Here is a 13,418-nt window from a genome sequence, read left to right as displayed (position 1 = left end):
TGTAGAAGGACCATGTGTTGGGAGTGAAGGAAGAATGGACCAAGGTGTCCCAGAGAGAACAGTCCTTGTGGAGTGCTGACAAGGAGGGGAGAGGAACATATGTCTGGTGGTGGCATCTTGCTGGAGGTGGCGGAAATGGTGCGGATGGTCCTTTGGTTATGGATGCTGATGGGGTGGTAGATAAAGACAAGGGGGATCCTATCGCTGTTGTGGGAGGGAAGACACGGGTGAGGGCCGAAGTGCGGGAGATGGGCCGGAAGGGGCTGAGGGCCCTGTCAACAACAGTGCTCGAGAATCCTCGAATGAGGAGGAAGATGGACATTTCAGAGGCATCCTTATCGAAGTTGACTTAATTGGAACAGATGCAACAGAGATAGAGGAACTGGGAGAATGGAACAGAGTCTTTACAGGAAGCAGGGTGTGAGGATGTCTTGTCAAGGTAACTGTGGGAGTCAGTGGGTTTATAGTGGATATTTGTGACCAGCCTATCCCCAGAAATGGAAACAGTGGTGTTGAGGAAGGGAAGGGAGAAGTCAGAGATGGACCAGGTGAAGGTGAGAGCAGGTGGAAACTGGAAACAAAAATCAATAAACCTTTCCAATTCTGATGAAAGAGGGAAGAAACACCGATGATATCATTGATATGCCATAGAAAGAGTTGTGGATGGGGGGCAGAATAGGACGGGAACAAGGAAAGTTCCACGTATCCACGAAGAGACAGGCATAACAGGGGCCGATGTGGGTAACTATGCCCACCCCTCTGACCTGAAGAAAATGAAAGGAATTAAAAGAGAATTGTCCTGTCCCACTTAGCAGACTAAATCAATGGAGGAGCCAGCAGAGGGATATCTAGCTGAGTACCACATGGTGTGGGGAACAGTGAAGAAAAGAGAGTCAATTGACTTCCCAAATCAGTGCCAAGAGGAGGTTCACACTTGAAATGGTTGCTAATATTCAGATGATGAGAGATAAAGATGGCATGGGTGATTGAGGAGAAGAAACCTGAGGTCTGAAATTGTGGAGACAGTGAAGATGCCGCCACAGATGCCAGCATGTTCCTTAGCCACTATGTTCAGTTCAGATTATTGAAGCATTGTACTTGCAACAAGAGTCGATAAAAAAAATCCCTATGTCAAATCAATCCTCAGTCTATTGTTCCTAGTGTCATGCTTAGGGTCTATAAACTGTCAGAACAATGTCTTCTTGATGCTGTAGTGGGCCACAGTGGTTGACGTAAAAAGAAGGAAGCAGGTGGTATGCATCTTCTTCTAATAGGATATCAGATGTTACCCCAGAACATTTTAATTAATCAATTTCAAAGAGCAATATTAGCAAAGGCCAGCAGAGCACAGAGCGGTCCATCAGATGAGAGAAGTAATATTCTCTTCAGTTAACAGTTCAATTCAATCAAAGCATCCTATTTGATGGAACATACTCTGGCGTCAAGACAAGTAAGTGCCTCACAGGAGCTTTAACTTCTATTTCTCGTAAATTTTAGCAGCTGGCAAATATGCAAACTATTAAAGAACAGTGACTTTAAGAATCTTTAAGGCGGTCTACCATTAGGTTTCAGAGATCATTAGAGTATAATTCATTTAAAATATTACATTGTTGAAATTCGGGGAATAATCTTTGAATATCCTCTATTCTACAAAATGGTGCCTGTGCCATATGCTGCAAATGAAAGCACACCCAATTATTTTTTATGTAAAGTCAAAAATGATTGTCCTTGAACAGGACAAGTGATATCAGCATCACAACAATGCATCAATCACACATACAAATGAAAGGAATACTGTAACCATATGTGGTGTTCTTTGTATAATCCTTCTGTAGGTTGCTAAAAGCTTGAAGGTTCTCCCTGAACCCAGTAGTTTTTAAATTAAGGCAATAATGATACCAAATTTTAACAGACCATTGGACACAACTTTCATTTCACTGTAGAAATGTTCAGCAGAGGCTGTATCCAAAAAAATTGATCAAATATAACAAAATAAATGTAAGTAACTTCCTCAAAACACACTTGAACCTATCGGCAAATACTTGATACACTAATGCTTTAAAAATAAACCAACAAACATTACGTTGTGAGAATGAGCAATTAGGTTCATACCATTTTTAATTTTCCTCCAAAGTTTAATGTGTTCCCATCTTTATCCATCTGCTGCTATTCCCCCTCACATATTGTTCGCTGGCTGTACCTTCCCAATGTCTCAATTGAGTTTGTATTCACAGAATGGATGAAACTAGGTCTTTGTTAATGACTCCAAGGGATTACAAGGTGCAATGAAGCTCCTGTTTAAATCGTTGATACTTATATACAGCTGATGGAGTCAAGTAGTCCTGTAAATATATCAGCTACATTGTTTGTTAATGACATAACGGGACAGAACCAGTCCCACAGATATAACATTTTAAATTGTATGTTTTGTGAGATGTTGCTTAGAAACAGTCAGAAATAGAAAAGGAATTACTGCTGTGATGGAGGTGTTTTTTTTTTAATATGTGTATGTGTATATATACACACATTTGAAGTTTCGACTTTGAATTAGTGCCATGTGGTATAAAGGGGTTTAGTGATTAGTTTGTCAGGTTTTCTGCAACCATTTTGTTTCAGAAAAGCAGTATGAGAGAAATAGTCCCTGAAGAGTAATGGGAATTTGTTTGCACTGGGAGGTTTCTATGAGTGAACACAATAAATAGTGAACTACATTAGACTTTCAGTTAGATGAATCTAGTTTTTTTTTTGGCTTAGAGTCATGGGGTCATACAGCACGGAAACAGACCCTTCAGTCCAACTCATCCAGGTTTCCTAAACTAGACTAGTCCCATTTGCCTGCGTTTGGCCCATATCCCTCTAAACCTCTCCTATTCATGTACTGTCCAATAGTCTTTTAAATGTTGCAACTGAACCTGCATCAACACCCATAGTTTGGAAAGACTTCTGACTTCAATTCGCAGAAGTCCTAGCGGAAATTAGATATAGTAAAACAGTTTCTTTTGAAGACAGGAGGCAGTTTAGAACTGTTAAGAAATAAGTTACTTCAGAGCAAGGAGTTTAGTTTCAAAGTCACAAATCGGAAATGTTTGGTTAGAGCCTTGTAGGGGTTACTTGAAGCTGAGAAAACCTAAGCTCAGTTGTTTGAATACTCAAAGAGGAGGCCATCAAACTCTCAAGACTGAAAATTGAAAAAAAACACTTAAGCCAACCTATAGGTGTAATAGAGAGGGAATTCTGTCTCGTGTTTAACAACTCCCGAGGTGTGGTTGGGATGGATAGAATATTGCATCTTGTCATGTGTTTTTAAAACTGTGTTTTACGTAAATAACCCATTTTTCTTTTATCTTTTCTTTTCCATAACAAACTTCTGTTTCACTATAAAATTCAATCTGCAGCATTTTGTGCTCGTGTTTCAGTACAAGGTATATCTTTTTTTTTTTAAGTCCCCTATTAAGCCAGATTTCAATCTGGGACCTAACTTGTTTAGTAATAACATCAGCTCAGATCATAATATTCCAAATACTGTAAGTAAGGAACAATTATAAATGAACATAGAGAAAAATTCTTGCAGCTTACTGAAGCACCAGCAATGCACAATTTATATCATAATGATAAATATTAGAATAAAGGAAAACTCATACTTACATGTACCGGAGTTCAGATTCTCTTCTGACCAGTATATCTCTTATCCTTTCAATTTTAAAAAGTTCATCTTCAATATCATCCACTGTTATGGTTGAATCAGCCATTGATATAATATCTGTATCTGTATTACAAATAAAGGCATCAATTCAGGGTTATTTGCATCTTAAAATATAGTGACTTCTGGAAAAACCTACAACATGAGATTTGAATCCTGATTTTTGAAAGACATTATTGCATAACACATAAAAGAGAGGAAATGATCTTCAAATTTTCTGATTGAAGGTGAGAAGTTGGATGGAAGATGGAAGCATTTGTTTTCTTTGTATTATCCATTGTTTGGAAATTCATGCCCAGAAATGTTAAATGCTAGCTTTAAAATTCACTGATATTGGTAACACTTCAAATGCTTTCATCACATTAAATATTCTTTACCGCCGTACAAAATGATAATTTGCCCATTATTTATACTCATGATACCCGAATGTTCGGTACGATAGATGCTGGTCATAACATACTGGTTAAATGAATAATACAATCATAAAGAGATCAAACTTTGTGTTGTAGAGTTCGTGTTAGATCAGACATGTAGTCCAATGTCCTAATAAATGGCAGTTGTTGAATACACTTGCTATCACCAGGTCCAGTCATAGTGGGAGAAGATTGAAGTATCCCATATTGTTCTGGAACAGTTCCGACTCATGGTATACATCAACAATTTGCATTATAGATCTAGAGGGAGTGATGTACAAATCTACAGATTCACCTCCACCCATCTGTGCAGCCTCCTTTAGCTCTCCAGTGGCACCCCACCATCCTTAGACCTCTCCTTACTTCAGACTCTGGCTTGCATCTCCTCTCCCTTTGTTGTACCATTGGGAGCTAGCTATTCTTTGGCTGCCCTGACATCAAGCTCTAGAAATTCATTCCTAAATCCTTGCCTCATTTAAGAGGTTTCTTAAAGTTCATCTTCACTTCTATGGATCAATGTCCTCTCTTGCTGAATTATCCCTCTGTGAATGACCAGAAAACATTTTTTACATTAAAAATCACTATTAGCAATATTCATGTTGATGTTATTATTACCAATTGTGGGGACACTAAACAGCTACAGGAATTGGTTACACTATTTACACTTCCTCGCCAAGAGAGCAAAAAAAGCCCAGAGACTAAGGAGTGGCTTCATTATAAAGACAGGACCAAGAGAGGAGGCAACAAGTTTGAAAAGTATGTGAAGAGCAGGAAGTGCCTTCATTGAAATGATAGCACCCAAGTGGGGAGGGGGCAAGGAGAGTGCATTTGATCCTATGCCGCTCCTATTCATTCCAATAAAATGAGCATATTGGGAGAAAAATCAAATGTAACATGTCAGGTAACAGGGAAGGCAAATGGAATGTTGGCCTTTATTTCAAATGGAAATGGTGTATAAAAGAGTATGAGTGAAAGCTAGTTTGAAATATAAAAATATCTATAGATATTTAAAAAGGAAAAGAGATAGCTGAGATAGTGTTGGTTCAACAGAAAGTGTGTTGGAGAATTAGTAATGGAAAATAAGAGGAGGAAATTTAACAAGTGTTTTGCATCAGTTTTCAATGTAGAGGAGAGAAATAAATCACAGAAATAAATCAGGAAGAAAGGGAGGGAGGTGTCAAAGGAAATGATAATCACCAGGGAAATGATACAAAGCAAATTGTTGGGCTGACAAGTCCTAATGGACTTTGTCTTGGGATCTTAAGAAAAATGGCAAGTGAGATAGTTCATACTTTGGTTTTAAATTTAGAAGCTTCCCTGGATCTGTGGAAGGTTTAATTAGATTGGAAAATAGCAAATGTAATTTCTTTACTCAATAATGGAGAGTCAGAATGAAGGAAACTACAGGCCAGTTAATTTAACTGGTAGCATGTTGACATGGATAGAAGATTGGTGCTAAACAGGAAGCAGAGAGTAGGTATAAATCAGTCTTTTTCAGGTTGGCAAAATGTAATGAGAGGTGTCCCACAGTGCTCAGTGCTGGGATGTCAATTGTTTATAATTTTTGTAAATGACTTAGTCAAAGGGACAAGTTATTGTTAAAGATGTTATGCAGGGCACTTAGAAAAGTTTGAGGTAATCAGGTAAAGTCAGTATGGTTCTGTGAAAGGGGCATCAGATTTAAGCAATCTACTAGAATTCTTTGTGAAGAAGTACGGGTGCTGGAGATAAAAGTGAACCAATGGATGTACTGTACTTAGATTTCCAGAAGGCCTTTGATAAGGAGCCACAACAAAGATTAATGAGGAAACTAATAGCCCATGGTGCAAGGGATAGCATATTGGCATGGGTAGGAGATTTGCTAGCTAACAGGAAAGTAGGAAGAAATGGGTCATCTTCTATTTGGTAAGTTGTAACAAGTAGTGTCCACAAGGATCAGTGCTGGGGCTCAACTTTTTAAGATTTATATAAAGGAGTTGGATGAAGGGACAGCATGTATGGTTGCTAAATTTGCTGATGACACAAAGTAGAAAAGGACATTGTGATGAGGACGAAAGGAGGCTACAAGGGGAAATAAGCTAAGTGAATGGGCAAAGATCTGGGAAATGGATATAATGTGACAAAATGTGAAGTTGCCAACATTGACCAGAAGAATGAAAAAAGAAGCATATTATCTGAATGGTGAGAGATTGCAGAGCTCTGAGATGCTGAAGGATCCAAGTGCATAAATCATAAATGTTAGTATGGAGGTATAGGAAATAATTAGGAAAACTAATAGTATGTTATCATTCTCTGCAAAGAAAATTAAATACATAAATCTCCAAACATTGAAATTAAGCCCTAAAAGCCCAAGTCCAGATCATTAAATAAACCAAAAGAGCAATGGTTTCAATAGTAGAACATGTTTTCTCCCAGTCTGAAAAACAACTTTCATCACTTCTTTTTGTTTACTATTCCTTTGTTAATTTCACATCTACAACAGCTCGCCCTTATTCACTGGATATTCTCTGCGTACTTTTTCCATTATCCTGTGCTTTGTAACAATTCTGGTCCAGTCCCATTGTTCCACATTCTATCCAAACAGACAATACGAAATAATGTTGGGTATTGACACAAATGATCTTGAATACTTCGTGAGTTGGAGTGGTTTCATACTAAAAATAAACTGTCTTTGCAAATGCAAAAACGTGTACTGCTTACAAAAAAAAACTCATATTTGAATAGCACCTTTAATATAATTATACGTCCTAATCAAAATCTTCACAGGAGCTAATAAAACAAAATATGACACTGAGTCACATAAGGGAATATTAAGTCAGGTAACCAAAACTTGGTCAAAGAAGTAGGTTTTAAGGTGTGTCTTGAAGAAGGAAAGTGTGAAAGAAAGAGGTGGATGGAAGGAATTTCAAAACTTGGGCCTAGGCAATTGAAGTCCCAGCCACCAATGATAGAGCAATTATAACTGGGAATAAGAGGCCAGAACTAGAGGAATGCAAGTATCTTGGAAGGTCTTGGGACTGTAGGAGATTGCAGACATAGGGAGAGTCAAGGACTTGGAGGGATTTTTAAAAAGGCTAACAATTTTACAGTCAAGACATTGCTTGATCAGGTGCCAAGGTAGGTCTGCACAGGGATAACAGGGAATTAGAACTTGCAAGTTAATACATGGGCAAAAAAGTTTTGAATGACCTCAAGTTTATGGATGTTTAAATGTAGGAGACTAACCAGGAGTGTGTTGAATAGTCAAATCTAGAGATAACAAAGGCATGAATGAGAGTTTCAGCTAACATAATATATAACATCTGTGCAGAAACAGCTCAAATCTAACTAGATACCCTGAAGACTAGTATTATAAATAAATGACAATAAAGCTGTCAACTGCCATAAACAGTGTCTGATTAATTACAAGTTCAAAAAAGTTCTAAAATCAATCACTGTTTCTTAGAAGGTTGCTCACCATTATTCCATCAGGCAACTAAGGAAATGAGATAAAGGTAGCTTGCCAATTTCACCCACACACTGAGAACAAACAAACCTTAATGATTGAATGTTACAATGATTGACATGAAACAGTACATTCTGCACAGTAGCAGGAAATACACTGTAGTTCTTTTTCTCCAGAGCAATTTGCTAAGTCAGGTCACCATGCTTCATACCATTCATACAATGAGATGGCAGAAGATGACTTGTATGTTTTCTCAGTTAGTTGATCTGCTGCATTAGTTCAGTTGCTGTTTCAGGAGTCAAGAGCCAGGTTTGATTCCACTGACATCAGATGCTACATTCCATGAAGAAGTGCAGGCAAAATGCTACATTGGTAACAGATTGACTTACATTACAAAATGGAATACCATCACACTTTCAATTTTAGCAACGTGGTCAGTCAAAACCACATTAGAACATGGGAACCTAAAAGTACTATTTACTCTAAACAAGGTAATTCCAGTTCCTTCAGTTTATTACAGTATTATTTATTTCTATTCAACACAACACATTAATTGGAGATCCAAATTCATAGCTACCTCAGATGCTGGTGAAAAGGGTCATGGTGCGTTGGCTATACAAGAGAAACAGTTATAGTGTCTAGATGAAACTTCTTTTGCCAAAGTATATTGGGTTAGAAGAAGGATTTATTGTAATATTTGGTAGCATTAGTCATTAATAACAACATAGGTATGTTACAATCAATGTTTTACTCCCAACATCTGATGCTTCAAAAGAGATCAGAGATTTAGCACCATAGCACATTAGCATATGCTTTATAAAATATGCAATTAACACAAGTAACTTATTAACATTTTATTAAGTATAAAAAATGTTACATTTGAAAAATAGCTCCTATGATTTTTTTAAAGTTGTACACATGTTTTACTCAACTTTACTTCTGATAATGTTGGATTTGTAAATGAAAATGTCCTTACTCATTGTGGTAGCTTTCTGTCTCGTATGACAATAATTTATACCATGGTGGTCAACTCTGTTTTAAGTTTTGTTTGGTCTGGCTCAGGAGTCCCACTCTAGCGTGTTAGTCTCTTCTGCATTTGCTGCAGAATAAGGCAATGGGCACACTTCATGGCCGATAGACCTTCTTTTCCTACATGTAGCTGCCAAAGCCCTTCCAAATAATCAGTATTCTGACATCATGGCCATTACTGATCAATTCTTTGACAAAGGCAACTGGGAGATAATGAACAAGTTAATGTTGGGTTTGTCATTCAATCACCAGTTAGTAATAAAGCTGAATATCTCCAGTTATGGTGCAATGGGTACTTTCAAATTTGTACACTGATGTATTGTGTTATCATGTTGCTCAAGTTTTAATGATGATAACCGCAGTCAGTGTTCACCATCATTACTCTGTGAAACTAATAGCAATTTCTAGCACGCAAATTAAATCAGAAATTTAAAAGTTTCTGTCAATAAATCCCCTCTCCATTGCAGGGTGTGCTGATGTAATCTCGGCAGATGGAAATCTTAGAAATCACTTGAATTAATGTGTACCTCCACATCTTATGTCATAAGTTTTGTTGTAAAAACCTTTGAAAAAAATTATGCCTTCTTAATTAAGGGATACTTGGGTATCTCAATACTAACTCATAAGTATTGCTGAAACTCTCTAGACTTGCTAAAACAAACTTTAGATGTGTGGAGAGTGAAGTTCCTCCATTAAGCTTAAAATGCAATCAATTTTTAAAATTATTTTGTTAAATTTGTTATTGTTTGAATTAGATATTAATCTGATGTGCATTTTTTAAGTAAATGATAACAGCAGCTTGCTACTTCCTGGTTTTCTGTCTGTGAGAATTCTGCAATGTTACTGACTACTTAGCAAAGTCATTGCTGCCAAACTAGTCAGCTGTAAAAATGGGCACCAGAATAAAATTAACACCGCAGAAACAAAAACAGAAATTGCTGAAAAAACTCAGCAGTTCCAGAAGCATCTGTGGAGAGAAAGCAGAGTTATCATTTTGGATCCAGTGACCTTTTCTCAGAACTGATAGAAGAAAAGAGAGGAAGACAGGAAGTGGGAAACTACAGGCCAGTTAGCTTAATCTCTGACACAGCAAAAATGTTTGAAGTTATTATTAAAGAAATTATAGGAGGGCACTTGTGTAAGTTCAAGGAATTCAGGCAGAGTCAACATGAGTTTTGTGAGAGGGAAACCATTTTTGGCACAACTATTGGAATTCTTTGAGGAAGTAACACCATTTGTAGATAAAGGGGAACTGGTAGATGTATTTCACTTAGATTTCTTGAAAGTATTTGATAAGGTGCCACATCAAAGGTTAATGCTGAAAGTACAAGCTTACGATGGAGAGGGTAGCATGTTGACATGGATAGAAGATTGGTACAAAAGAGGAAGCAGACAGTAGGTATAAATCGGTCTTTTTCAGGTTGGCAAAATGTAATAAGAGGTGTGCCATAGTGCGCAACGCTGGGATGTCAATTGTTTATAATTTGTTGTAAATGACTTAGTCAAAGGGACAAAAGGTATGATTGCAAATTTGCTGATGACATCAGGGGTCACTGTTTAAAAATCAGGGGTCACCCATTTAATTAGAAATAAGGTAAACTTTTTCTCTGAGGCTCGTGAGTTCTGAGAATTCTCTTCTGGAAAAGATGGTGGAAGCAGAGTTGAATACTTGTAAGGCAGAGGTAGATAGATTCTTATTACAAAAGGGATTAAAAAGTTATCAAGGGTAGAAATGTTAATCGGGGTAGGTGGGAATGTGGATTTGGGGTTACAATCAGATCAGCCATGATCTTATAATGATTGTTAGATCTTGTCAACTCACCACGGGCCTGCAAAACCTGGGTTGTGGTGGGTTCTTTTGGGCCCTTAGCCAACAATCTGTAAAAAGCATCTTATGATGTATTCTTTGTGAAAACTAAACAACTCTCGTGATGATCTGCCTTGAAAGATGCAACTCCACTCTGGGAAATGCTTTTGATGGTTTTGTCATGCCTGAAAACAAAAAATGGCAAACACAATGGATCAGGCAGCATTCACAGTAAGAGAGCAAACTAATGTTTTGAGTATCGATGACAGTTGCGTTAAACAGGAGGCAGCTGCTTGGTCTCTGAGCGAGAGCTGAAACAAACAGCAGCAAAGCAAAAGTCAAGCAGGAACAAACCAGAGCAACTTTTCTCAAAGGATGTTCCGACATTCAAAAACGTTTTGTGCTAAATTCCTGATAATCCATAATTATTCGAAGATGGTTGAGTGTTCATGATAATGCAGGTATAAAACTTGGTGGGCTGTTCCTTACCATGCATTATTTCCAACTTATTTAATCAAATTAACAATACAAATGAACTATTTTCTGCAATCGTCAATGTGAGTAGTTGGTGCTGTGACACGAAGCACAAACCTATTTCAGAGATAACCAAAATCAAGCACGCCTCGATTAGTTTCTGACACAACCGTCTACATGTCTGCTGTATTCTGTTTCATCTTTCACAGGGCCGATCCTAACTATATCAGTCATCTATGTATGGAGTTCCCAAACCAGGAAACACTGAGGTTCGTGTCATATTCAAACGCTCAGGACCAGGTAACTGGTGCCTTTCAGTATCCTTTTCAGTGTAATTTCTAAAATATTTTGATAATTTCTGATCTTCCTTCTCTTGCCTCCTCTTGACGTGTTAAACTTCCTTTACAGATCAAAAAGGAAGTTATAAATTAAAATTGATCCAAATTCAATATTGCTTTTGTTGAAGCATGTACTTTGCTCCAACGTTGACCCGAGCAACTATTACCGATTCGATATACAACTATATCCGAAGTTATTCATTGTTAAAGTGAGAAATGGTACTGAATAAGTTTGATCGCTCGAGTATGTAATTAGCTGGGTTTATCCGATGCTGAGATGTTGAAGACATGAGCTTTTGTATTACAGAGAATTGCATGGCTTGTGTTCACCTGCTTTTCATCCTCGCAAATATGTTAACGTAGGGAGAGGGGGAAGAGATTCTCTGTCAAACATTAAAAAGGAGACTGGATTTTCAAAAAGACCAAACTGTTGCATTTGAAGTGATTTTTACAATCGACACAACTGTGCGAATTCGTGCCCATTCCGGAGCACGCAACAACCCGCAAAGCAGCATTCAGCATTGAGTTAGGTTCAGTACTGAGTTAGGTGTATTTCCAACGACACGCTTAGGTGCATTTCAAAGGATTTACTTACTGAAAGAAAACAGAATACATAAATGAATGATGTGACAATGACGAGTGTAGGGGAACACAGCAAGCATTTGAACTTTGCTAGCTAACCAAACCAAGCTCTTGCACATACATCCGAACCAAGGATTGTTTGAACACAGATTTTCTCTTTTCACCAGTCTCTGTGGAAGAAACGCGAACAAACAAAATACTACGGACATTTTATTTTACCTTTTATATTATCTGCCTTCCAGGTAGTTGATTCAAGGGATCCGTAATGTTTTCCGTATGATTTTTCATTCTCCATCATTTCTAAATTCAATAATAAAACACAGGTACTTTTTTTGTTCAATCCTCAGGCTTTTTGAACCGTGATGTTACAGAAGTAGATTCCGACAACACCTGAATGGATTTATATCCATTATTGAAAGATGTACAACATTGAAATGCAATGAGCGATATAGAGCAGCTAGCGAGCGCTCTCTTGTGCTCTGCTCCTTTCAGTCAGAGCTCAGGTTGAGCATGCGAGTGGCGCAGGGCTCTCAAGAGACACCTGCTGGCTAATTTTGGATGTGCCGGCGCCGGGAGGCTTGTTTTGTTTGGAGACAGTAAGGACTGCAGCAAATCTTAATGCTTCATCGAGAAAAAATTCTGCTCTTTTAAAAACAAACTTAAGTACACCTTTACTGGATTGGAATATGCAAATTGTGGAAAATGCGCGCAATGTATCAATTTCTAAAACTGGAACAGCATTTTCTCACACCATTAAATTTTATTTTAAATTGTCGATTTGAAAAACAAAGTCCTGGCTTCTATTTCATGCTTTATCTCACTGTTTATCTACAATGGGTTAATGTTTACCCTTGCTTGGTTGTACTGGTGACTTAGTCTGCTTTCATAATACAGATGCCGTACACGGGTGTCGGCAACATTGCAACCTCAAATATCCTGAGAAAATCCAGAGACAAAAGGTCTTTCCTCCCATTGTGTTCCTTCAATCCACAATTAGTATGCCATTACTGGTATAGTTTCAGTCTCTACAAACCTGTAACCTCTTTAACTGATACCGATCAAACTCCCTTTTCTAAAAAAATGATTTCTACTGTCGCCGAGTCGGCTGATTTTTTTTTAAGAAAGGAATCCGTTCCCCGGCCCACTTTGTGCTACCGTTGAATTGTTCAGTCTTGTGAATTTTGTATTGCGTCCCCAGTCACTTGTTCCCGTTTTGAGACCGTTTGATGCTTGTAATCACACATTGAGTCATAGAGATATACAGCATAGAAACAGACCCTTCGATCCAACTCGTTCATGCTGACCAGATATCCTAAATATATCTAGTCCCATTTGCCAGCATTTGGCCCACACCCCTCTAAACCCTTCCTATTCATATACCCATTCAGATGTCTTTTAAATGTTATTGTACCAGCTTCCACCACTTCCTCGGGCAGCTCATTCCATACAAGCACACCCCACTTTGTGAAAAAGTTGCCCCTTAGGGCCCTTTTAAATCTTTACCCTATCACCTCAAACCTATGCCCTCTAGTTTAGAACTCCATTACCCTGGAGAAAAGATTTGGTATATTTATCCTATCCATGCTCCTCATCATTTTATAAACCTGTACAAGGTCACCCCTCAGTCTCT

General features: G+C 37.9%; 1 protein-coding gene across 2 annotated transcripts in view; it reads right to left on the bottom strand.

The window, feature by feature from the left end:
- zgc:171844 (uncharacterized protein LOC100151763 homolog) overlaps window positions 1-12,198 on the bottom strand; it is a 68,680-nt gene extending 56,482 nt beyond the window's left edge. The window contains exons 1-2 of one of the 2 annotated variants that reach the window (XM_020531390.2): window positions 12,008-12,198; window positions 3,646-3,766 (exon numbers count right to left, since the gene is read on the bottom strand). In XM_020531390.2, coding sequence (XP_020386979.2) covers window positions 3,646-3,766; window positions 12,008-12,086 — 200 coding nt within the window. In that variant the 5' untranslated portion in view covers window positions 12,087-12,198. Of the gene's footprint in view, window positions 1-3,645; window positions 3,767-10,409; window positions 10,501-12,007 lie in introns of those variants that run through there. The other variant, XM_048610999.1, reaches the window with a different exon arrangement.
- Window positions 12,199-13,418: the final 1,220 nt, after the last annotated feature.

The sequence above is a fragment of the Rhincodon typus genome, chromosome 23 (assembly GCF_021869965.1).
Source record: "Rhincodon typus isolate 14 chromosome 23, sRhiTyp1.1, whole genome shotgun sequence".
NCBI classification, from domain to species: domain Eukaryota; kingdom Metazoa; phylum Chordata; class Chondrichthyes; order Orectolobiformes; family Rhincodontidae; genus Rhincodon; species Rhincodon typus.
The sequence above is the reverse complement of the archived record's forward strand: the minus strand, read 5'-3'. Positions and strand labels throughout refer to the sequence as shown.